The 25,704-nt window shown below is 42.0% G+C and overlaps 2 protein-coding genes across 8 annotated transcripts in view; one reads left to right on the top strand and one right to left on the bottom strand.

Moving 5' to 3' along the window:
• The first annotated feature begins 5,640 nt into the window (after positions 1-5,640).
• Positions 5,641-19,508, top strand: KLHL34 (kelch like family member 34). Of its 2 annotated transcripts, none has more exons than XR_006593309.1 (2): positions 5,641-5,942; positions 19,045-19,508. XR_006593309.1 is itself a non-coding variant. In XM_011291629.4 (2 exons), the coding sequence occupies exon 2, from the start codon at positions 7,150-7,152 to the stop codon at positions 9,100-9,102; it is 1,953 nt and encodes a 650-aa protein (XP_011289931.1). In that variant the 5' UTR covers positions 5,653-5,942; positions 6,524-7,149; the 3' UTR covers positions 9,103-11,553. The 2 variants fall into 2 exon arrangements, 1 of the variants encoding a protein (XP_011289931.1); XM_011291629.4 differs by lacking the exon at positions 19,045-19,508 and adding an exon at positions 6,524-11,553 and having other exon boundaries at positions 5,653-5,942.
• Positions 11,598-25,704, bottom strand: part of CNKSR2 (connector enhancer of kinase suppressor of Ras 2) — a 294,573-nt gene continuing 280,466 nt past the window's right edge. For 5 of the 6 annotated variants that reach the window (XM_011291630.4, XM_045051167.1, XM_045051168.1 and 2 more), the window contains 2 exons: positions 15,745-15,941; positions 11,598-12,659 (listed from right to left, as the gene is read on the bottom strand). In XM_011291630.4, the coding sequence (XP_011289932.1) occupies positions 12,444-12,659; positions 15,745-15,941 (413 nt within the window). In that variant the 3' untranslated portion in view covers positions 11,598-12,443. Of the gene's footprint in view, positions 12,660-15,744; positions 15,942-21,861; positions 23,201-25,704 lie in introns of those variants that run through there. The other variant, XM_045051170.1, reaches the window with a different exon arrangement.

Genomic DNA, 25,704 nt, shown 5'->3' with positions numbered 1-25,704 from the left:
GAATAGAATAGAAACCCCAGAACTAGACCCACAAACGTATGGCCAACTCATCTTTGACAAAGCAGGAAAGAACATCCAATGGAAAAAAGACAGCCTCTTTAACAAATGGTGCTGGGAGAACTGGACAGCAACATGCAGAAGGTTGAAACTAGACCACTTTCTCACACCATTCACAAAAATAAACTCAAAATGGATAAAGGACCTGAATGTGAGACAGGAAACCATCAAAACCTTAGAGGAGAAAGCAGGAAAAGACCTCTCTGACCTCAGCCATAGCAATCTCTTACTCGACGCATCCCCAAAGGCAAGGGAATTAAAAGCAAAAGTGAATTACTGGGACCTTATGAAGATAAAAAGCTTCTGCACAGCAAAGGAAACAACCAACAAAACTGAAAGGCAACCAACGGAATGGGAAAAGATATTTGCAAATGACATATCGGACAAAGGGCTAGTATCCAAAATTTATAAAGAGCTCACCAAACTCCACACCCGAAAAACAAATAACCCAGTGAAGAAATGGGCAGAAAACATGAATAGACACTTCTCTAAAGAAGACATCCGGATGGCCAACAGGCACATGAAAAGATGTTCAGCGTCGCTCCTTATCAGGGAAATACAAATCAAAACCACACTCAGGTATCACCTCACGCCAGTCAGAGTGGCCAAAATGAACACATCAGGAGACTATAGATGCTGGAGAGGATGTGGAGAAACGGGAACCCTCTTGCACTGTTGGTGGGAATGCAAATTGGTGCAGCCGCTCTGGAAAGCAGTGTGGAGGTTCCTCAGAAAATTAAAAATAGACCTACCCTATGACCCAGCAATAGCACTGCTAGGAATTTACCCAAGGGGTACAGGAGTACTGATGCATAGGGGCACTTGTACCCCAATGTTCATAGCAGCACTCTCAACAATAGCCAAATGATGGAAAGAGCCTAAATGTCCATCAACTGATGAATGGATAAAGAAATTGTGGTTTATATACACAATGCAATACTATGTGGCAATGAGAAAAAATGAAATATGGCCTTTTGTAGCAAGGTGGATGGAACTGGAGAGTGTGATGCTAAGTGAAATAAGCCATACAGAGTAAGACAGATACCATATGGTTTCACTCTTATGTGGATCCTGAGAAACTTAACAGGAACCCATGGGGGAGGGGAAGGAAAAAAAAAAAAGAGGTTAGAGTGGGAGAGAGCCAAAGCATAAGAGACTGTTAAAAACTGAGAACAAACTGAGGGTTGATAGGGGGTGGGAGGGAGGGGAGGGTGGGTGATGGGTATTGAGGAGGGCACCTTTTGGGATGAGCACTGGGTGTTGTATGGAAACCAATTTGACAATAAATTTCATATATTAAAAAAATAAAATAAAATAAAAACAATAAAACAACACTCATAGAATTTAAGTCACTTGCTGAAAGTCACATGGGGCAGATCTGGAAATGAAGCCCAGGTCTGTCTGACCCCAAAGCCCAGTCCTTCCCCATTGCCAGGCTGCTTCTTAAACTGTCAGCTGGGCCAGAATGCCAAAATCACATGTGATTAACACACACACCCCGTCCCTTGAAATTCTTTTGCTTGAACTGCATGTCACAAAGATAAAATACATTTCCTGTGCACAAAAAGTGGTCTTGGAACAGGGGGAAGATGACACGGGAGTGTTTTTCTACTGTATGTCTTTATTGTTTGTGATCATGTTTTCACAGATAGCTAACTTAAATGTGCCTATTTCTAATAACAGGCTCTCTATGGAGGCTGCCAGAAGCCCTACGTAAGAAGGAAGTATATTGGGACTTAAAGGAGAACTGAAGATAGATGATAAAGAGTTAACCTGCCAAAAACAGTATCCTAAATACCAAACGAGCACAGTTTAGAGTTTTGTGGTTTTGAGAAAAGGTTCCCAATGTTATTACTATACATAATCGTTTTCTTCCTCAAAAGTGCACTACAACGGATGAAGCTTGAAAACATGGTAAGTCACAGAAGTGGGTCACAAAAGATCAGGTGTTGTATGACTGCATTTATATGAAATATCCAGAGATAGAAAGTAGATAAGTGGTTCCCTTGGGCTGAGGCCAGGGCTGCTTGGTGGCATAAAGAAGTGATAGTTTAAAGGGCACAGGGGTTGGTCCGTCCTTCCTTCCTTCCTTCCTCCTTCCCTCCTTTCATTTTTTTAAAAATTTACATCCAAGTTCGTTAGCATATAGTGCAATAATGATTTCAGGAGTAGAATCCAGTGCTTCATCCCCTATGTATGACACCTAGTGCTCATCCCAACAAGTGTCCTCCTTAATGCCCCTTGCCCATTTAGCCCATTCCCCCACCTATAACCCCTCTAGCAACTCTCAGTTTGTTCTCTGTATTTAAGAGTCTCTGAGGCACCTGGGTGGCTCAGTCGGTTAAGCAATATGACTTGGACTCAGGTCATGATGTCATCGTTTGTGTTGAGCTCTATGCTGGCACCTCAGAGCCTGGAGCCTGCTTCCCATTCTGTGTTTCCCTCTCTCTGCCCCTCCCCTGCTGGCACTCTGTTTCTCTCTCAAAAATAAATAAAAACATTAAAAAAATAAAAAAAGAGTCTCTTCTGTTTTGTCTCCCTCCTTGTTTTTATATTATTTTTGCTTCCCTTCCCTTATGTACATCTGTTTTGTATCTTAAACTCCACATATGAGTGAAGTCATATGATATTTGTCCTTCTCTGACTAATTTCACTTAGCATAATACACCCTAGTTCCATCTACATTGTTGCAAATGACAAGATTTCATTCTTTCTGATTGCCAAGCAATACTCTATTATATATAAATACCACATATTCTTTATCCATTCATCTGTCGATGGACATTTGGGCTCTTTCCATACTTAGGCCACTGTCGATAAGAGCTGCTATAAACATTGGGGTGCATGTGCCCCTTTCAAACAGGACTCCTGTATCCTTTGGACAAATACCTAGTAGTGCAATTGCTGGGCTGTAGAGTAGCTCTAGTTTTGATTTTTGAGGAACCTACATACTGTTTTCCAGAGTGGCTGCACCAGTTTGCATTCCTACCAGCAGAAAGGGTACAGAGTTTCTGTATGAGGGGATGAAAATGCCCCCAAATTAGACTCCAGTGTTGTTGCCTAACTGTAAATATGCTAAGAACCACCGAACTGTACACTTTAAATTAGTGAGTTATATGGTATGTGGATCATATCTCAATAAAGCTGTTACCAAAGAAAGCACATTACATTTGCAAAGAAATGCTGTGTCTGTTATACGTGGATATTTGCAATTTTTAATTTTTTTAAAAACATACACAATTCTTTTAGAAACGAGGACTATGAAATGTAGGTTGAGCTAGACAAGACTGATTCAGGCCAAGTGGGGCTCCAAGGCTGACAGCAGTGCCACCCTGACGTGGCAAGTAAGGTGTATGCATGGAGGACTGCGGTTCTAGGTTCTCTCACAGGAGGTTCAGGTGTATGGAAGGGAATGCTGACAGGAGGTCACAGTTCTGACAAGGGCTGAAGGGTTCAGAGCAAATTGCAGGATCCCACCAGGCATGCTGGAGTGCATATCTAGGCCTTCAGTAGAAGCCTAGCCACGTGAACTGGGACCCAGAGGAGCTACTGGGGCACTTGGGGCCCCTCCTCCAGGGAGGAGTAGCAGCAGCATGTCTGACTAGATGCCAAGAGTCATGTGGGACTGATCTGGGTAAAGGAGTCAGGCTGCAGGGCAGTGCTGGCTTGCAGTGGGGGCTGGATGAGGTGGTCTGGCCTTTTCTGAAGAGTCGGGTCCAGTCAGGGGCCACCCATGGTTACCCATTTGATTCTTAGTGTTGTTAGCTCACAGCCTGACCAGGATGTGTCTTCAACCCTAGCTGTGTGAATGCAAGAAAGAGAGCCAGAGAGAAGGAACTAATTGTTCTTGTCAAGTTCCTCTTAATAACCTGTTGCTCCTCCCACTGATGGTACCACCAGGTACCTAGATCTGTTCAACCCAACATTAATTATGCCAAAGATTGTGACAGGGGCTAGAAATAAAAAGACCAAGAAACGGTCCTTGCCCCCAAGGAGCTTATAGTCTAAATGGGGAAGGCCACTCATAGCAGATCATTTTTAACATGATGATAATATCCTATCACATGTGCTCATCACCAAGCATTCAGGTTGGGTTGCAGAGCCTGCTTCTAGGTGACCCAACTTAAGACACACATCTAACACAACTAAAAAAAGCACACTGAAATGTTTTTTAGTATACTTAATATTGCACAAAAATTAAAATTTTTACCCTTTCTGCAAACGTTACTCAAAGGACAAAAATGTTCTTGGATGGACTGATAGTTATATTTTCTAGAGAAAACCTAGGAAACACACCCAATATGAAAATTTCCTCAATTAACACAATTCATTTATATCCCCAATGTCAAAACACATTAAGTTGGCACATTGGGCTGGCAATGAACACAAGCTTATCGTGAACAATTGACTTTTTGATGTCAAGATGTAGAGTCTTCCACAGCATCTCTATTTTCAAGTAAGTGTGACATTTTGGATTCAATCTAAATGCATGATGATGGATAGATCTGACAAGATGTGATTGATTCTGGGGTAAAAAAAAACGTGTTTAAAAATTGTATTTAAACTTTACTATTCTGAAATTTGGTTTCAGTAATCTTTGTGTTGCACTATTTTATTTTTATCATACAGAGGTCACATAATATAGTGGGGAGAGAGCCCTGGATTCTCATCCAGACTCTGTAACTCAATATCCTAGTCACCCAGACAAACTGTACTCTCTCTGGGGCTCATTTGCTACATTTGTTTGAAAAGAAAAACAAGAAGTTGCAGAGGAAAAGGAGAGTTTGGTTAAATGATCTATAATATCCCTTCTACCAAATTTCTATTAAGTCCATTTAATTTCACCATTCAGATTTGTGCACACTGAACCAAACTGGTATCTTATTTTTGAACTAAGAAATTTTAGTACTTAAAAAAAAAAACCCCAAAACACCCAGCACCCTGCCTGAATCCATCTGTAGTTTTAACATTAGGAATTCAAATTGGAGTATTTTTAGCCTCTGGAGTTTAAGTAAGCCCTTAACTTGAGCCTCTGCCTGAATTTTATAATTTGGCTAATTTAAGTTATAATGCAGTTCCATCTCTGACAAAGAAAGCAGGATCATTTTACTAATATTTTTTTGCACTTCAAGAATTCTAATTGGAAACGTTGTAAGTACAATGGCATAAGAGGAAGAAAATGATTCATTTTAATCCTTCATTCGACAGTTTTTCTTCTTTTTTATGAAACACAATCCCAACTGTCAGAAATGCAAGTTATTTCAGATGCTCTCAAAAGGTTCACTTAGAACAGATTGCCAGAGGGGTTGCATTAGAAAACAGAAAAATCAATTCTAGATGAAAGCAAAACACAGAAGCTCCAAATTGGCAAGAAAGAATAGTTATATTAATCATTTAGTTATTTAAGAGGAGGATGGAGGAGATGGAGAAATGCTTCCTAATGTCTCAAGATTGGGTGGTTTTAGTCACCATTTCTGTGCTGGGTGCATCTTATAAATAACTTCATGAAATGGGGCCCTATGAAACTCTAGCCTCTACGGAACTTTGTGACCTTCCTTACTGCCCATTATCTCGTCACAGCGTTGAAGATGTAGCAGGCAGTAATCAGATCAGAGTCTGGAAAGTCAGGGAGAGAAACTGGAATGAATCACTTTCTTAAAGGAAGTGGTCATTCAAAGGCAGAAAATCCAAGTCACCTGCAATCTTCTTGTCCACTTTGCCAAGGGATGGGTTGGGTTGGGTCCAAGAACAGGAAGGGAGAACTCAGCTGGAGTCAGGGAGCGGGGGTAGGAGCAAATTCCGCAACGCAGAATGTGAGACGAGCCAGCCCGGGAGACGCGGGCCGCCTCGGGAAGGGCGCAGAGTAGGCCCAGCATCTCGAAAGGGTGAGTCCAGGTGAGGGGCGTGTAACGAAGCGCCCCTGGCAGGGAGCCCCAGATTCCCCCGGGCGTGGTTCCCGCTAGTAGCTCTCAACTCAGCGGCCTCCTGGGTGTCAGCGCGCAAAATCGCCGCTTAATCCCCGCCCCCGCCAGATTAATTAGGGCCTTCCCAAAGCAGAAAGTTTCGAGCCAGGGGGCTTCTTTCCCAGGCGCAAGGGCACCAGGGGGTCGACATTCCTCCGACCCAGCCAGCCGCCTCTCCCCCAGACACCACCAGGTACAGCGTCCCGGGAGACTGGCGCACCTCCAGTGAACGCTTCCCACAGCCCTAGCCGAGTTCCCGAGACCCCCTGGTGACCGGCGGCTGGTCGGGTCACCGGAGTCAAGTCCCAGTCCCGGGCCGCTTCCTCCAGCGCCCCGGCCCTGGGTTCGCCGCCAGCAGCCCGGAGCGCGGGGCGGGGCACGCCGGGGAGGCCGAGGCCGCGCGCTATTCCTGTCGCTGTGAGCTACCGGCATGTTATGTACGGCGCCCAATCATGCCTCCGACGCGCCGCGCTGACCTGCGCCCCCCCTTCTTAATCCCCCAGGCTTTGATTTGATCCTCCGCGCGGAACAAGTTCACCCCCCTCTCCGCCCCGTACCCAGTTGTCCCCGGCCCTCGCGGGTGCCCGCAGAATCCGTCCTCCTCGTCCACCCCCGGGAGGCCAGAGCCCTCGTTCCGCACTCCCGGGACGCCCGAGGCGGGCCACATCCTTGCATCTGCGCCGTCGGAGATCCAGCAACCCCCACCCCGAGTCAGTCCACCCTCAGCTCGGCCCTTCCAGGTGATGGTGTGTGGCCACTGCGGCCCCTGGCGCGCAGGTGTGGGCTTCCCAAACTGGGCCGGGGAGGGGGCTTCGGGCAACGTGCTGGCAGCCTCGGCAGACGCCGGAACCAAATCCTGCACCCTCCGGAAGAATCCAAACTCCGTGCCCTTTGCTACTAGGAGCTTATGGAAACCGTTCCCCGACCGGGTTTGCTCTGAGAGGGATACAGGGCTATCTGCAGGCCTGGATGAAGGAGCCCTGGGCTTTAAGCTGAGCAGGCAAAAATGGGCCCCTGCTAGGGGCTCTGCGGCTCGCGTGGGGGACCCAGGGGCGCGGTGCCCCGAGATGACTCTGGCCGTGCCCGGCGGCCCCCAGCCCCGGCCAGGCCGCTTTCCACCCTGGACATCATGAGTTACTTTCTATCTTACTGTAAAGCTCATGGCGGTGCACTGCTCACCGGCTACCAGGCCCTGCGCGCGGAGGGCTTCCTGTGCGATGTGACGCTGGAGGCCGAGGGCAGCGAGTTCCCGGCCCATAGGTCGCTTCTCGCGTGTTCCAGCGACTACTTCAGGGCCCTGTTCAAGAGCCACACCCGGGAATCCAGGGCGCGCGTGATCCACCTGCACGTGCCGTCGGCGGCCGGCCTGCAGCGCCTGCTGGACTTCATCTACACCGCCTGGCTGCCGCTCTCCATGGACACGGTGGAGGACACGCTCGAGGCCGCCAGCTATCTGCAAGTCACCGAAGCACTGGGGCTGTGCGGTCGCTACCTGGAGCGCCAGCTGGCTCCAGAGAACTCTTGCTTCGCCGCCAACGTGGCGGCGCGCTTCGGCCTGGCGCACACGTTAGGCGAGGCCGAGCGCTGCATCGTGCGCCACCTGCGGGAGCTGCTGGTGCGGGGCGCGGGCCCCGCGGGGCTGCTGGAGCTGAACCCCACGTCGCTGAAGGCTGTGTTGGGTGCCCCCGACGTGGCGCGGGTGCCTGAGACCTGGCTGCTGGGTCTGGCGTTGGCCTGGCTGCGGCAGGAGCCTGAGGCCGAACGCCTGGCCCACTGCACCTCGCTGCTTGAGCGCGTTCGCTTCGGCCTAGTACCTGCAGACGTGCTGCGGCGCGTGTACTCGGGCTCTGGCCTCGTGCTGCCCGCCCGGGTTAAGGGCCTCATTATCCAGGCCCTCAACTACCACACTGCGCCCTCCCGCCAGCCTCTTGTGCAGGGCGAGCAGACCAGCGTCCGGAGCCCCCAAACTCGCATCTTGTTGGTCGGAGGGCGCAGGGCGCGGGAGGCGGTGACCGAGGAGGTCGCGGCCCCACCGCCAGTAGCCAGGGGCAGGGGCGCCATGGCGGAGCCCGAGGAGGAGGAGGGGGAGGAGGAGGAAGGTGAGTTGGAAGAAGAGGAGGAGGATTGGGAGCTCACCCAAGACGTGGTGGCTTTCGACGTGTACAACCACCGCTGGCGCAGTCTCACGCGGCTGCCTGCACCGCTACTGGGGCACAGCGTGTGCACCGCAGGCAATTTCCTGTTCGTCCTGGGCGGGGAGAGCCCTTCGGATGGCGCTTCCTCACCCCTGGCAGGCGGACAGCGGGCCGTCACGGCCCAAGTGCACCGTTATGACCCGCGCTTCCACGCTTGGACGGCGGTGCCCGCTATGCGAGAAGCGCGGGCCCACTTCTGGTGCGGCGCGGTGGGCGAGGCGCTCCTGGCCGTCGGGGGTCTGGGCGCCGACGGCGAGGCGCTGGCGTCGGTAGAGATGTACGACCTGCGCCGGGACCGCTGGACGGCTGCCGGGGCGCTGCCGCGGGCGTTGTATGGCCACGCGGGGGCCATCGGGGACCGCGGCATCGTGTACATCTCTGGGGGTAAGGCGGGGAGAGGCGAGGGCAGCTCGAGCAGCCTCCGGGACATGTACACCTTGGGCCCTGGGGAGCGAGCGTGGAGCAAGAGGGCGCCCATGAGCACTGCCCGCTTCGGGCACCACATGGCTGTGCTGCGAGGCGCGGTGTTCGCCTTTCTGGGGCGCTATGAGCCCTTCTCTGAGATCGAACGCTACGAGCCCGGCACGGACCAGTGGACTCGACTGCGGCCGCTACCTTATGATCGCTTCTGCTATGGGCTGGCCGTTGTGGAGGAGACGGCGCTGCTGCTGGGCGGCCTCAAGTGGCGGGATTCGCGGCAGGTGTCTACCCGCAACGTGGTGGGCTACGACCTCGACCTGGACCGCTGGGAGGACATTGGCTGCGCGCTACCCTGGGCCTGGAACGGCCTCCAGTGTGCAGTGCTGCAGCTGGCTGAGGGTGGGGATGAGGAGAGGGAGGGAGGGTTCGGAGAAACGCCAGATTTAATGCTGGGCTTAATGGGTTAGTGCAGTCTCCGGGCGACAGGGGAGAAAAAGTCGCGCTTGAGCAGGTTTACAGAGTAATACGTGGGCTTTTCCTAAGAATGGGACTCTGGGAGCAGGGCGGCTTCTGAAGTTTAAATATGCAAACAAGGGCTTGGCCCAACAGGAACATTTCCCCTTAAGCTGAGAATGGGAGACAGGATGAATCAAAACAGAAGGATATATGTATCTGCTTCAGTGAGCTGGAAGTCTAGGAAGACTCACGCTGGACTAGAGATGGACTTTTGCAAAGAAGATATGACCCTGTTTTCCCTCTTAAAGTGTTTCCTTAGGTGCTAGACTGATTACTTGTGCCAAACAAGGCCAAAAATGTACAAGAAATTATATACAAAACCCAGAAAATTGTTAGCTATAAAAGCTGTAATAAATAGTCCGAAAATATGGCATTATCTGAATAAATAGTGAAGGGAAAGTGCCTTCATTAAATAGCATGAAATCACTGTAAGGAGAGCTATGATTTTATGATCCAGAACCATGTTTATAGTTCTGTTCTGTTGGTTTAATGTAAATGTAGAACTGAGAGAGAAAAAAAAAATCTCTAGGAAAGCACTTGTTTTTGGAAAAAGTATACTAGGTTAAGTTTTTGTGTCCCTCATCCTTAATCCCTAGCCTGCTTTTGCCTTGGCTTTAGGCCATTCATTGGTTTTATTTCAGCAGTCCTTAGCCATAATAATCAGGCTCTTTTGGTTAAGCAGCACATCTAGCAAAACCCAAACCTGTTTCTTTCATTTTTAAATATTCATTCTGCAGACATGCCATAGGTTATATTTGTAAAAAAAAACAAACAACCCCCAAAAACAATAACTTATTTTTGGTGGTGCACCCCCCCCAACTTCCCAAGAATCAACAGAGGAAGGAAAGAGGAGTATGTGAAATTTTCAAGTTTGTGGCAGTTAAGTGGGAAACCAGCTTGATTTTGCAGGGTCTCAGAAAACATACTTGCATACACTGAACAGCTGCTGCTTCTGGCTTATACCACCAGTGGAATGGCAAAGTTAGAACTGGTAACTAGGGAAGGGGGTAGGGGGAAGATGGCTCTGTGATTAGGTCTCAAAGAAATGTGGTGAGGAACTCTGCATGAATAAAGTAGGTGCTTTGTAAGGATTCATTAAGAGCTAAATTTATTTCACTTCAGTTTACAGTGCTGCCTCTCTCCTAGATTTGAAACTAATGCAATAAAATGTACAGATAAATATAGTGTTAAAAGGTCTCTTTCATGCTAAGCTAGTCACGAGTCTTTTAAAATTCATTAGTTTAATTTTTACCATTTAAAACAACAGAGCTGACTTTACAAAGGTAAAAGCTGCTTAGTAGCAACACAACTAGTCTTTCCATCAACTGCTCGTTGTTTACAGGGTACAACCTTGCTGCTGTATCCATGACACATCCATCAGGTACAGATATTTTTAAGTGAATGTACACATTTGGTCTAGTAAACATCAACAAGTCTAAACACCTGTAACAAGCACACTTCATTTTAGGACAAGAGGTTTTTGTTTTTTTACATATACAAAATTCCACAAATTTAATGTACGTCAATATCCATGCAGTAAATAAATGTTTTTACAAATAGTTTTTTTAAATGATAAAAATATTACACTAGACCCCAAATTCCATACAAACATTAATACATGATTTCTCATCCATTTTGACTAAATATAGGATTACTGAAAATGTGCTGTAGAAAGGCCACTCTCCTGTACAGTGTGCAAAGTCTGCAAAACGATAGTGATTCAATGTTGATTTCAAAAGCAAAGAAAATGATCCCTGCTGTGGAGTTTTTACTTCCTCCCCTACAGCAAAAAATATTCACTGGCATATATCTGAACTCTTAGAGATGAAAGTACATTCACTGAGCTGTACAGGCAACAGTATAAAGCTGATTAGAAGTAGATTTAGGATATAGAATAGTAAAGGAGGGCCCCTTCCTCCTCCTAAAAAAACAGCAAATTGTGACTTGTACGTTATGCAGCCAGACACTAAAAAGCAGCACAGTCATTATCATGCTGTGATCACTTTCAAAAATGAGATACTTATAAATGGAAATATGTGAAGAGTACTTTTTCGTAGACTTCATCCACTCTACAGAACAATTCATGAAGCTAGGAAGAACCTCTATAAATTCTTTCTCTCATGTAATTCATTGTAATATATCTCTGAATGACCATCATCCTCTTGCTCCTCAGGAGAGAGGCACATTTTTATTTTTCAACATTGTTTTCATATTAGAACACACACCAGCCTGTAACTAAACATATTTTACTCCCCTGCTTGAAGTATAATTATGTAAGTTTAATTAATGGACTAGGGGGAAAATTGGAAAAATAACTGGAAAGTTGAGTCATTTCAGTTTATACCTTGTTTTTTAGGAGCTGGAGTTTAAAAACATGAGTTTGGGCTAAAATTATATATATATATATATATATATATATATATATATATATATATATATATATACATACATACATATCTTAGCTGCCTTTCTGGGTGAATTAGCTGTGTTTTAAAAAAATCCACTCTCAAATTCCTCTGTACACAATCAGCATTTCATCACTACAAAAATAAAGGAAGATTTAAACCAAGAAAATAAAGCAGCTCTATCTTCAATTTTGGTCTTAGTTACAAAAACATCTTACAAAGCTTTGCCCTGATACACCATTAAGTGTCCCCATAGATTTGGAATAATACTTCCATTAACCAGCTTTCACAAGTTAATAGACTATTAAGACGAATATTAGATACCTGAACTTTTCTTATGTTGATGCTCTTCTATTTTGCTTAACTCTTGTATGCACATCTACATTTCACAAAAATAAAACTACAGCATTAAACTTTGTGCAATGTTTAAGAAAATTCTTAGAACATTTTAATAAATATAAAAAAGGTTTAAATTCTTTCCCACCCACAAGGATGTCTGCACCTGAAAAAGTGTGATTTACTTTTGAAGTCTTGTTTATATAAAATTAACTTAAAGGGAGAAAAGATGACCTTATATAGAAAACTGCCTTTTTGTGGTTTTACTACTTGAAGACCACCTGTCTTCAGAGTTATTTGCAAAAGTTAATTTTAAGTCATTGAAGACAGTTGATTTTGCACATGGTAAACATAAGCTGAGCACTAATTGCATATAAAATATACAAATGCTCATTAAAGACAGTGGTATAATGACCATATATGGTTTGTTTCATGTAGTTTGGTAACATTAAAGTATAGCTTGTCAAGTGTCCCACACACTGATATAAAACTACCTCATATACTTATTCAAAGTACCAAAAGGTACCAGATGGCCAGAGGGCAGAATACACTTACACATGAGTTTCAATGTATGAGTGAGTGTGTGCGAGAGAGGAAGTGATTACATCTACTTCAGAAGAAATACTTAATGGGTCATTTGGGGTGGTGTTTTGACAGATATCCAAGAAAAGATCGAGGTACATCTGCTTCCATTGTTGGAATTCTTTAGATGTCAAGTCTGGATTGTCTAGGACTTTATCAATAATGGCTACTTCCCCTTCTCTGGCCTGAAAAGCAAAAGGATTCAACAGTTAAGTTGGGTACAGACTTTTGTTCAAGTTTAAAATAAAAAGTTAATATGTAAATATTAAGAAGCCCATATGACACAGTTCTGGTTTGCTCAAACCCAGCTATTTATAATCAAGTCCTAGTGTACTTTTTTCTACACCCAAGGTATGCCTGTATTGCCCACTGTGTGTGGTTAAATTTTTAATCTTGGCCAGTCTTATTTCCTGTCTCTGCCTATGGAAACCTTCCTCATTCTTTGAGAGCCGGTTCAAATGCCTCTCATTTCTTAAAACTTTCCTTCAACAATGGGAAAAAAAGGTTTTCTCCCTCATTTATGTCCTCCTGACACTTTATCAGTGCCACTGAGTGGACTTCTCTCACATTCTGTCTTGAGTTAGTCTTGCACTGTTCTGTCTCTCCTGCCAGATGGTTAGCTCTTCATCCTTGCATGAGAGAAGGCATGGCCCTTCTGTCACTACAAATACATAATTCTTGTTGTATGAACATCATGACTGCTTTCCTGTAGCAATGGGGGTCTGCGATGCAAAGTAGCCCTCCCTTCTCAGCTGGGGCTGGTTCTCAGCTGAAGAATGAGCTCCATTATGAGAGAACTCAGTACAGCACAGCTATCACCTGTGGGAGAAGTGAGTCTTCCGGGTGGGAAGGGGGATGGAAGATGAGGGAGTGAGACAGTCTGAGAAGCTGAGGCTTGTCTTTAAAAAAATTTTTTTTCAAGCATTTATTGGAACACCTGGGTGGCTCAGTTGGTTAAAGTGTTGGACTTCAGCTCAGGTCATGATCTTGAGGTTAGTGAGTTCGAGCCCCGGGTTGGACTCTGTACTGACAGCTCAGAGCCTGGAGGCTGCTTCAGATTCTGTGTCTCCCTCTCTCTCTGCTCCCCCCAACTCTCTTTCTCAAAAATAAACATTAAAAATTTTAAAATAAAATGTTTATTTTTATTTATATTTTTCTAATTTGTTTTAAATTTTATTTATTTTTAAAATTTACATTCTAGTTTGACATATAGTGGAAAATGTTTATTTTAGAGAGGGAGAGAGCACAAGCAGGGTAGGGACAGAGAGAGAGGGGGACAGAGAATCCGAAGCAGGCTCCACGCTGTCAGCATAAAGCCGGACCGGGGGCTCTATCCCACAAACCATGAGATCATGATTTGAGCCGAAGTCAGAAGCTCAACCGACTGAGTCACCCAGGCACCTGCCAGGCGTCCCATAAGTCCCCCAGGCACCCCGTAAGGCCTGTCTTTTAAGGGCTCAAGGAAGAGATAGGGAAGTCTAGGGAATGTTCTTCAGGAGGTGGGTAGGGAGAGCTGGGAAGGAAAGATAGCAAGGTGCCTAAGCAGTTGTTCCAGTTCCAGGTGGGGACAATGGGGCTGCAGCCAAGGATGTTGGGAGTCATCCTGTGCTTGGGGAGGCAGGTCTGTTACAATTCCAGGGACTACACAGTCTATGGCCATACCACCCTGAACGCGCCCAATCTCGTCTGATCTCGAAAGCTAAGCAGGGTCGGGCCTGGTTAGTAGTTGGATGGGAGACAATTCTAGGGACTACACACATCCAAGGTTGCTTGGGCAGTTATCCTTCCCTAATGGGAGATTTGCATTCTCTGTTAATTTCCCACACTGAAAAGTATAGGGTTTCCTAGTTTGGTTTTATCAATGAGGGGCATTTTTTTACACCGACTTTTCATCATCTTTACCCCAGAGAGTGGAGCACAGCGTCACATACCTAGCGATGCACCAATACTCAATGAACTGAACACTGGCAGGAGCTCAAACTCTTTGCTACTGGAAGTAAATATTTTTAGGGAATCCAGAGCGTAAAAGACAGGGGTGAGGTGCTTAGAAAGAAAGACAGAAGCAGGTCTTTAAAATATGTAAGCCCGAACTGCTTCAAAATGCCTGTCTGCTTTCACAACTAGACAGTTTGGATCTGAATGGGGTGGGGTGCTCTATAAGGTGGGAGGGTGGGGTTATCTTTGGAGTAGGGCTGGTTAGCAGAATTATTCTTATGAATATTATAGCTCTTTTTAAAATTCTGCTCTTAGTTACCAAAAGGCTATTAAGTTGTCCCACGGATTTCCAGTAGTGTTTGCATGAATACCAACTGAAAGCTAATTTACTCTGAAAACTTGGCTGCTTGCTTCTGGAAACTTTTTCAAATCATGCATTTTCTATTTTGTTTCTCTCTTTCGTACTCATCTATGCTTTAAAATCACAAAACCTCAGCAGTATACTATGGATGTGAAATATTTCCCAAAGGAGCCCTCTGACCTTTTGTTTCCTGAGATTACTGTACTACATACTCTGTATGGTAGTTCTTTTCTGTTTTTGATTTTTCAAGGGCGCAAGGCCTGCTTATGGAGAGTTTTTGTACAGCAGGCCCTGTCCCCTCATATACACTCACAGTGAGGGGGCTCTGTTTTCTGCCTCCTTCAATTTCCTGCCTCTCTGCTCCTCTCTCTCCACTACCTCCTCCCCACTATGGGGGTGGTATAATAAAGAGACTGGAGATAATGTAAGCACTTACGGAAATGCAGAATAAGAAAGTAACATGTGAGCTGGGAACTGATAGCATAAACAGAACAATTATAAAATTTCTATATGGAACATGAATCACTGTGGCTTCACTCCAAATGTGCTGCAGGAGATAGGCACCAAATATCTCAAAGCCTTTTAGTGCCCACTATTGCATTCTGCATGCATGCTGTGTTCTTTTAATAACTATATTAATAACTACATGGCAAATTTATCTTAGGAAAATGAAAGACCGAGGAATAACACCAGCCTCACATTTTTGAAAAAAATTTAATTACATCCTGTTTTCTCTGAGAATTAAGTCAAATAACATTTAGCCAATGCTTTGATATGATAATGAAAAGTTAAGGTTACTTCCTCTTTATGCACTTACTACCCTATAGGAACAGCTCAGTTTCAGGTTCTTCCTGTTTACTTGCTGTCCACTCCACCTCCCCATTTAGTATTTCTTCATTTAGAGTATCTGGTAATCCACTGACTTCAAGAATGAATATCTTGAAAGGAATTTCTCTTTCCATTTCATATCTTACCTTTAAAGTGCTTTTGAGAATTCTCAGCCTGTGTAGTTTTTCATTCATCACAGGGTCATTACATCTCTTTATAAATGATAGCTTGTATTCCATCTTGGTTGAAATGCGATGTTCTCCCAGTGGTGACAGACTGGCTTGCTCCAATGCCCTGTATAAATCTTGCAATGAATCTCCTAACTTTTCTTCCCTACTTTCACCTGCAATGTGCAAAAAAAGAGAGAAATGAATCTGGTGTAATGAACACTTATCGGATACTCCAAAAATCTACTAAAAAAAAAATCCAAACCATTTGAGAAACAGAATAATGAATGATTGGGAAAACACTCTATTACATTAAAAAAAAACCCCACAGCTGCTATAGTGGGTAAAATTTTTAAAATGGTCAAATAATAAGATGTTTGATTAACAAAATATCTCTTAATAGCAAATCACCATACATATCTTGAGTCCATTAAGTTCAAAGATAGAGTACAAAAGGTACACAACACAGAAACAATCCTGCACATAATTTAATATTTTAACACATTAGTGAATATCCCTTATCATTATACTGAGAAGCACAGAAGTGCTGATTAATAGAGCTTTCCTGGTTTAGCAATACTGAATCAGCTGGTTTTTACATTTTTCCAGACTGCATAAGATGGAATGGCATTCACTGGAGTATATTTGATTATAAAAATCTTCCAATAGTGTACCATAGAAGATCATTAGGTTTCATGTGACTGCCATAGTAATGCCTGCCACATTGTAAATACAGTAAATTATCATATATTACCATTAAAAATATTGCTTTAATTAAAATGAAATATGAGAATATATTTATGTGCAAATGTAAGGAAAAATCTGGCACATACTAAGAGAAGCTACGTAGCATTTGTAATATCTGGGAGGAAAATACTGCAATTAAATATTTTTGAGAAAAAAAATTAGAGACTGGTTCAGGAAAGGAACTTAGATCTATCTGAATAAATCAAACTCCCATCTTCTTCTTTAATTGCCTGAATATTGATGTCATATCTTTCTCAACAATGATAAAGATAAACTCGGATTTTGCTTTGAGTGGTAGACAGGATTAGGGCTATATCACATTTCCTTTAATAGAGAGCCAAAGAATCCTATTTGAGGAATACTAATTATATTGGCTCAAGGAGTAAATATGGAATGTTGTTCATTCTACCATGGTCCATATGAATATTTTAGGTTTGCTGACCTAGTTAAAAAAATGGACTCTCTAATTGCTAATTGATAACAATACTAGTTAACACTTGTATGTGCCGGGCAGAAGGGTAAATGATTAACATTCATGATCTCTTTTAATTTTCACAATACTGAGAGTAGATGTATTTGGTTTTCATTTTACAGCAGGGAAACACCTTGCTCAAGGACATACTTAGGAAGTGTAAATGGTGGAGCCAGAATTGCAACTGGGTAGTCTGGCTCCAGAATCCATGATTTTAACAAGAATTCTACACTGCCAATTTTGCCAGTGTTCATTTCAACTGTGTATTTAACAGTAGGTGTTGATGAATTTGTGAGTATTCCTTAAAAAGGAGCATTCTAAAAAAAATGTTTGAGAGTGTACCTAAAGTGCCCCCAAAGTCCATAAACACAGTACCTTAACTTGAAAGGATCACCTTTAGGGTTAAAAAATAGCTTCATTTCAGTTTCATACTCAAATTTTGGCGCTACTGCTGAGGTTAGCAACTAATGGTAGGTATGGTTATTGAGTCTTTCCATTAGAAAGTTCCTTGTTATCATCAGCACATGCTATCATTAATTCCTCTATAACAAATTTTTAACTTCCTAATCATGTACCTAAATTAAAACTATGAAAATACAAAAGCCCCTTTAAACAACAGCTTTTTAATTCTCTGTTGGCTCATCCTTGAATGTCTGCAACACCTAGAGGATTTCGAGGGATGGGTGAGTGGAGGACTGCGAAAAGGAGGGAATTGCTTTGTGGGTTAAGAACAAGATGAAAGTAATATGGGGAATTATGACTGAGAATAGTTTGGAGCCAGGAAGGCACAAAATCATAAGGTCATTCAGAGTAACTAAATGGGAGTTGTAAAAACAAGGATATATTTGAACAGCATAATTCCATTTCATAAAATCACAGGCCAGGAAAGGACCCCAAGGAATTAGTTAGTAGTCCTCATTCTTTTTGCCTCAGGGCAAGAGTGCATCTAAAGCCAGATGTAATTTCGTACAGCTGGGGTGAGGGGGGATGGAAGGCCTGACTTATGTGAATTACAGTAGTCAATGTATCAGGTGGCCTACTGTATTATTAGTTTTTCAGTTTTTGAAAGAATATGAAGAAAAAAAGGGATTCAGATGAGAGTTTCAGGATTTAAGGGAGGAAGAAGTATTTTTACATTTTATAGAGTAAATTTTTATTATACAATAACCTTCCATAGTAGCTAATACTATAGCACATATATATTTTCTTTAAAAACATTCTTACCCAGTATTCTTTCTCCCCAGTTCTTAAAGTTTGTGGAATACTGGGCTAGGGAACTGATTTTTTTTTTTGGTAAAATTTCAATGTGGTTTTACTTTAAGAAGGGTAAATAAAGATTTCATATTAAAAAGTGACAAACACAGCTATTAAATAAATAAAAATGGAAAGTTTTTTTCCCCCTTCTTGCTGTTAAGGGGGAAAAAGCATTTAAGCAAAGGACAACATAATTTTGCGAAGAATCTGGTTTGACAGCTGTTAAGAAGAATTGAATATAGATTTATCTTTGGGCAGCACATTTGAACAAGGAATCACAATGAGACGGAACACAGAAACATTTCCAAATATATTAAGGGAATAGTGCGGCTCCTATTAGAGATAAGTAAGGCTCCCCTCCCCCCAGTCCATACACGTCATACACATATGCAACACCACAAGACAGAGCAGTGGGATGAGAAAGGATGAGGGATTGAGATGCCAGGCTACCACAAAATGCCACCAATTACTTAACATTTTAAGACCAGACAAAGAGTCCTTTTATTGTTAAAGGACGGGGGTGAGGAGCAAAGTCACATTATAAATCTGATTCACTGTGCTCAACAGTCAAAACAACACAGAACTCAACATTCAAGACAAAAACAGACCTTTATTTTCTTTTATAATTTTCAATTGGTTTCCTTGATTTTTTTTTTCTCAGATGAATAGCAATTAAGTCAATTGGAGCTACTGTTGCAGCTGAAAATATGAAAGCACCTTTATTTTCTTCTCGTTTTGCCCTCTTCTTCATCTCCTCACTTCTCTTCTGGTTTCTCTTTTTTCAACTTTGGCTTTTCTTATTCTAGAAGAGGCTTGCTTTTGAAGATGAGGCAAGAAGTTGTTGACTTCGGCTTCCCAATGGACTTGCCTTCAGTGTACCAGTTCAGCCATTTGGAGCACTGGCGGAAAACCAGCTCTTTTGCAATTTGACAGAATGTTTTCTGAAAGTTGGCAGAGTGCAGAAGACCTCATGCAAACCACAGGATGCGCATAGGAACCTTCTGCAATTCCTAATGAGGAAGTGTATCAGCTGCTACAATGGAATTTTAATTTGTATCCAATTTACTCAGGAATTCTGGGTCTACGGCAGGAATAAATTCCCTCCCAAATTTTATTTGTGGTTATTTTACAATATGCAAATTGATCCTGTGTCAGATGACATACTCTTCCACTTTTATTAAAAGCAAAGTGAACATATAAATTTCCTCTTTCCGATATAAAATTTCATTGATAGATTTGAGGATCACAATAAAATCACTGATGGATTAAACTTGTATTCTGTGTTTGGGGGGGTCATTTCTGGCTGTGTCCTACTTGGTAGGGTTGAAAGAAGACCCCCTATTGTCTCATTTATACTCTAACTACACTATGAAATATGGTGACTCTAGGAATGTGGTATCACAACAGCTCACTGTCCGGCAGTCTCAGGTGGCATGTGACTTCCAGGTGGTGATAAAGAAAAGTTCAAGGAAAAATATTAGCTAACGCAAAATAATACGTTGTTGGAACTTTCTTGCGAGTGGCTTATTAGCAGATGATAATGCATTTCTCATACACTGAAAGGTCTTTGGGTCGACGTATTTCCCTACATTCATGCTTAGTGGCTTCCAAACTTTTTTCATTGTGCATCTTTACCAGTTAAAACACTTCTATTGTTGATAACCTACATATATGTATTACTGTATGTTAATAGATATGCATGTTATAAAAAAGACACAGAAAATAAATTTGAAAGGACGAATTATAAAACCTGAGGAGAAATTCCAATGTTTTTTCTTCCTGAACCTTAATGGCACTGCATGTACTCTCCTTCAGAGACAGACTGTGACTTTCCCGGAGCAGAATACACCTCCCTCTCATTTGTGTTCCCCATTCTTCTACCTGGCACAGTGCCTTTTGCACCCAACGTTTAAAGTGAAGTACTCCAAAGAGGGCTCCCTATCAGGTGACTGTGTAATTTTTCTGACAGTCTATTGTATAATTTGCTTCATGTTTCTTTGGTGAACGTTAAGGAGAGCATAATATAGACTTGGAGACCTAAAATTTCATGCTGGTGTCCTTCCCGTTTCCCTGACTGTGCAATGGCAATGTTGTAAGAGAGTAAAAAATAAAAATAAAACAAAACGAAATGCATATACCAACTGGGCTCTTGAAGAACCAAGCCAACAACAGATAATCAGTTCTGGTACATGTTTTGGAAGGGAACTGTGCTCTTTTAAAATTGGACAATGATGTCCTCGTGGAAACAGTTGTTCCTTCCGCAACACGGCGGGGTAATACAGAAAGCTGGGAAAAGCTAAGTCACAAGTGAGAGAGAAGGCTGGACATAGCAGCATTAGTCACCAGTCAGATGTGAGAGGCATTCGTTCTTGTACAGCCGCAGAGTGCTCTGAGGCTTCCAGGCTGAGGGCGTCACGTATGTGGAGTACTATTCTTGTCATGAAGGGCAATTAACATTTGCATTGAGACTCGGGAATATTTTCTGTGAATACTAATTTACTACCACGCCATAATAAACAACTTATTTATATGTAGGTGACAATTAAACGTTTAATGGGTTCAATGTAGACAGGTTTAATGCTTCTAGGTTTTATGCTAAAGATGATTATGTATTCAGGAGTTTGCACTGTAATTTGAATTGTCTTATAATTAAATATTAGATCTCTTAATTCATGTTTTTATATAAGTCCACTAGTTATGTCTAGCATTGTAAAACTGGAGGGAGGGCAGTTTGTTATATCAGAAAAAAAAAGGCAGAAGATATTAAAAGCTGGCTTTTACTTGTTGCTCTGTACCCCACCATCCTTTTCATAATTAGAAGTAATTTATATTCTTTTAGGCAAAATAATAATGATGAAAAAAATGATTTCAAGTGAGAAAAAACTTTCTTTTAAAAGAACAGCTCGAGTGAATCCTCTTTTTAAAGAACATGTGAAGTCTATTCCTGCAAGAATGACCTTGTGCTTCATCAGAATTAAGTATAGCCCATATTAGTGTCAGTCAATCCCTTCTGCACAACATGAAAGCTTACTTCCTAAAAGATGTGACAAAAGAGACAGAACTGAAGTTTATTCTACACTTCATTCTCTAAGCATGTAATTTCTGCCAAATTGTGTGGTTTACTGCCACAAATATGACAGTGGTCAAATTTTCAGGGCACTACAGTAGTTTTTATGATGAATAGTACAGATGGCAAAATCTTGGTGTCCTTGGCATTGAAATATTGATCCAAAAGGAAGGTTCTTTGAAGGACAATCACAAACATAAATGACAGATTATAGATTTGCCCATAGGATATAGAAAATTTAACTAGTAGAGACATGTAGGTCAAAGTACCTTGCTCTCAGATGGGAATTCATAAAGGGGACAGTTTAAAAACAAAGCTAAGAGATGATTATATTAAAAAATCAATGTGGAGTCACCATATTCCTTAATGAGAAAAAACTAAAATTTTTCTTATCATAACAATTTACCATGACTTAAACAGAGAGAATGACCCAAGAAAATCCCACTAATATTAGATGCCAACAAAAAGCTTTTCAATGGATTTCTTCATACAACAACCATCCTTTATACATATACTTAAAAAACACATTAAAATGGTTAGAGCACAGAGGCAAGTGTAAGGCAGATCAATGTGATTTTATTCACAACACAAATTCCATTTGTGGGAAAGAAGCATAGATTTCTCCTCTTTGGAAAGATATTTACTATCAAGCATACTTAGCAAATTATTTAGCTATCTAAAAAGATTTGATACCAATTGGTCATATTTTTATTTTTAAGTAATTTATATTTTTACAGGTATTCACATTATGCAATACCACACACTGCGGTGACAGGAAGGAAAAAAAACATTTCCAAATACAATGTTAAATTATTTGTTCATTGCACAGTATGAAATATCCATTAATTAGCATTGAAATTATTACAGAGTGTCTTAATCCAACTAAATTAAGGAAATTTCACATCCACTACAGAAGAAAAATAAGCATTATTGAGCCATAGGGGACCCAGTTACATAGTATTAAATAATATCTGCAGCTAGTTCGAAAGACATCCAGACAAAATACTTTTTCAAAAGTGAGAACCACAGCCTATAGATTTGGAAAATTTTACAGAAAAAGAATAGCTCATGCCTGTCCTATGAGGCAACACCATTTGTATACAAGTGCCAAGAAATAAGGAGAAAGTTAGGATTTTAGCTGAGGAATCTAATAAAGCCTGGCATGAGGAATTTTCTTCATTAGTGTCACCGAAAGCAGTCTCTGTGTTGCACCTGAATACACTTTATAATAGAATAAACATAGTAAATTTCAGAGAAGGTTGTGTATACCTTGCCTTAATAGATTACACTTAATTTAGTACAATACAGCACGTCAAGTTTTAAAAATGCAAAATACACTTAATACACAGAATTTGCTTCCTCACTTTGTCTTAAAGAGGCCACCAAAGAGTCCGTTAAATAGCCAGGGTTGTCTAGTTATCGGAGCTGATCCCTCTCCTTTCCTGGTGTCAGGAGAACACAACTGAGGTGTCACGACACACAGCCCTTCCCCGGTCAGTACCCTTCCCCTTCTGTTCTCCCATAGAAACGGCAGTTTTCTGTCACTGTGCTCCATCTTGATAGGCTTTGATCTTACGCTAGTCCCAGTGTAGGAAGCTTGCATTCTTCTTAAGAGTGGCCTGCCCCTCTTAATATCCCTTTAGGGAGGCCCCCAATCCAAAACACTTGATGATCTAACCTTTTTTAAAAGTCATTTTTCTGTTATAAACAGCAAGGACGAGGCCATTTTAGTTGCTTGCAAGAGGTTGATGTTGAGTCTGCGCCGTGCCGACTCTCTCCGATCTAAATTCTCTAAACATTAGCTTATCAATCTGTGAGTCCAATGGGTTGAGTGCCAACAGAAGTGGATCCGATTTGGCATGGAGAGGTTCTACCAACTCTCGCAGTGTATTAGCCTAATATGATAAAGCAGTGATACAATATGATGAAAGACCTGCGAGTGCCATTATTATTTCCAAAGCACATTAGTATTTGTATTAGAAATACCATCATGCAATACCCATGAAAAGAGAAAAAAATGGCTAGAATTGCATATGGTTTTAATACTATCATGTCTTTCTGTTGGCATGCAAGTCTACTTGGCCATAAATGGGACAATTTTTGTTTTTACGCTTGGTTATTTGGAAATGCCAATCTTATGTATACAAAATAATACACAGCGCAGATACATCTTTTCCCACTTCTATACTTGTATATGCACATATATAATTGTAATCAGAAAAGTTTAGGGTAAAAGTATGCTCCATACACATTTAAAATGATCAGTCTTTCAAGAAAATTCAACTGTATTTCTATATGAGATCTTTCCTCGAATTCATCCAATCAAGAAGCATGAGGAAAAATTTTCTGGTCTGCCTTCTACCTAACTGCCCTAATATATATGCTACATGTGTTCATCAGTATGGCTCCAATGAGGAGGCTGCATGCTGACCAATACAAAGTGGAGAGAAATGAAAAGCTCTAACAGGGTAAACACGATGAAATGGTGACTTTACACCTGAGCATTAGCCACATGCCAAGGAATTAAGAAACAACAAAAGACCAAAATTTCTGAGTGACCTGGGAAACTAAGAACAATAAGGATAACATAAACTGTAGTCTTTTTTAGTTCATTTTATTTTGGGTTTTGGGGAATCCAAATATTATCATCAGGCACAAATCAGCCATATTTTTTCTATCTAGCCTGAGGCAGATTTTTATCTCCAGAATCCTATAGCATCCTTTTTTGAGTTATATTAAGAAGAAGGAACAAAGTGGGAGAGGGAACAGATAAAGCATGTTGCTCATTATTACCTCCCTTAGAATGGGAAGGGCACATGTTGCCCATAGCACAGTATCTAGATAACAGAATACAGCTATTTTTTTTAAGTAGGCTTCACACCCAGCATGAGCCTGAACTCATGACTCTGAGGTCAAGACGTGAGCTGAGATCAAGAGTCAGATGCTTAACTGACTGAGCCACCCAGGCGCCCCAGAAGAACTAATTTTTATTTTATCATATCATACCCTTCTTTTGCAGAAAAGGGCCTTGGAAGTAAGTAATCATGTAGGTCAAATGAAAGAAAAGACAATACTACAATTTGTAGAAATTATAGTACTGGAACACTAACTTTGGCTTGTTTCACTTTATTATGTTATGTCATGGAATTGCAAACAGCAAAATCAGAGGCAATCTAACCTTGAGCACAAGGTAATTTCCAAATTTAAACTGTTCTTAATTTGTCTATGCAATTCAAACAGTTTCTAAGTTGTTGTTTTGAACACATCCTTCTTTCCCCCTCAGAAACAGTGTTACATGACAGGTTCAATTTCCTTGTGCACCTAACTAATAGTTAAATTTAGTTCACACTAAACCTGAACCAGAGTCCTGGTAATTAAGTCACATTTGGTTACATTTGTGACATTGTTTCTATAGGATTGCTGAAATCTACTCCCAGATACTGGAAACACCTCATGGGAGCACCTTGCCACAGTGCAGGATGGTGGGGGAAGAAGGATGGCTACTTCAAATGGTTATAGGACCACCTGGCTGACTCGGTTGATTTTGGCTCAAGTCATGATCCCACGGTCGGGATCAAGCCCCCATGTTGGGCTTGGCTTGGGATTCTTTCTCTCTTTCTTTCCTTTTGCCCTCCCCTCTCTAAAACAAAACAAAACAAAACAAAACAAAACAAAACAAAACAAAACAAAACAAAACAAAAACAAATGGCTACAGCTAGTTCCCAGTCAGTATACATTAGCATAAAAGATAACTCCTTAGGGCAAGATGTTTATTCAACTAGCAGTGGTCAGGACCATTGGCTACCAAATCCTAGGGGTGGAGATTTGCTTATTAAACACAGATTTCTGGGCCCTACCCCTAATCTACTGTATCAGAATTTCTGGGTATAGAACTATGGAACTCAAGAATCTGTGTTTTAAGGAAGCAACCCTGGTGATTCTTGTACCCAGTGTAGTTTGTGACCTCCTGCTTCAGGACAGGCACAGAGGGATGGGCTATACTGTTGGTAGGGCTGTTTGAGTAATGGCAATTTTGTACTGCATATACAAGTAGTCTGTAAGTCATAAGTTCTACAACTATAACACTGTATCAAAGCTCAAACAACTTTAAGGTTTTTGCTGAGGAACTGGATGCAAATGTCTTGGTCTACAGAGAATACAGGAAGATTTGGAAAACGGCTTGAATAAATTCTTTAAAACTTAAATTTTATGTAGTGTCAAATAGCTTATTTTAATTTTTGAGGCAAACAGAACAACTATAAAGATACTTCCAGACTCCAGCCCACTGAATGAACTGTACATCTGTGCATTCTGAATCTCCAGTATAAGAAGCAACGGCAGGCAGATCAGTTATGATGGACTAGTACATGGTTAATCTACATGAAATCTCCAAAATACA

This window comes from Felis catus, chromosome X (assembly GCF_018350175.1).
Source record: "Felis catus isolate Fca126 chromosome X, F.catus_Fca126_mat1.0, whole genome shotgun sequence".
NCBI lineage: Eukaryota > Metazoa > Chordata > Mammalia > Carnivora > Felidae > Felis > Felis catus.
Note: the sequence above shows the minus strand (reverse complement) of the source record. Positions and strands in the feature narration are given on the sequence as shown.

Excerpts from the sequence above, each read along its gene's own strand:
- KLHL34 (XM_011291629.4), top strand. The coding sequence starts at position 7,150 with ATGAGTTACTTTCTATCTTACTGTAAAGCTCATGGCGGTGCACTGCTC.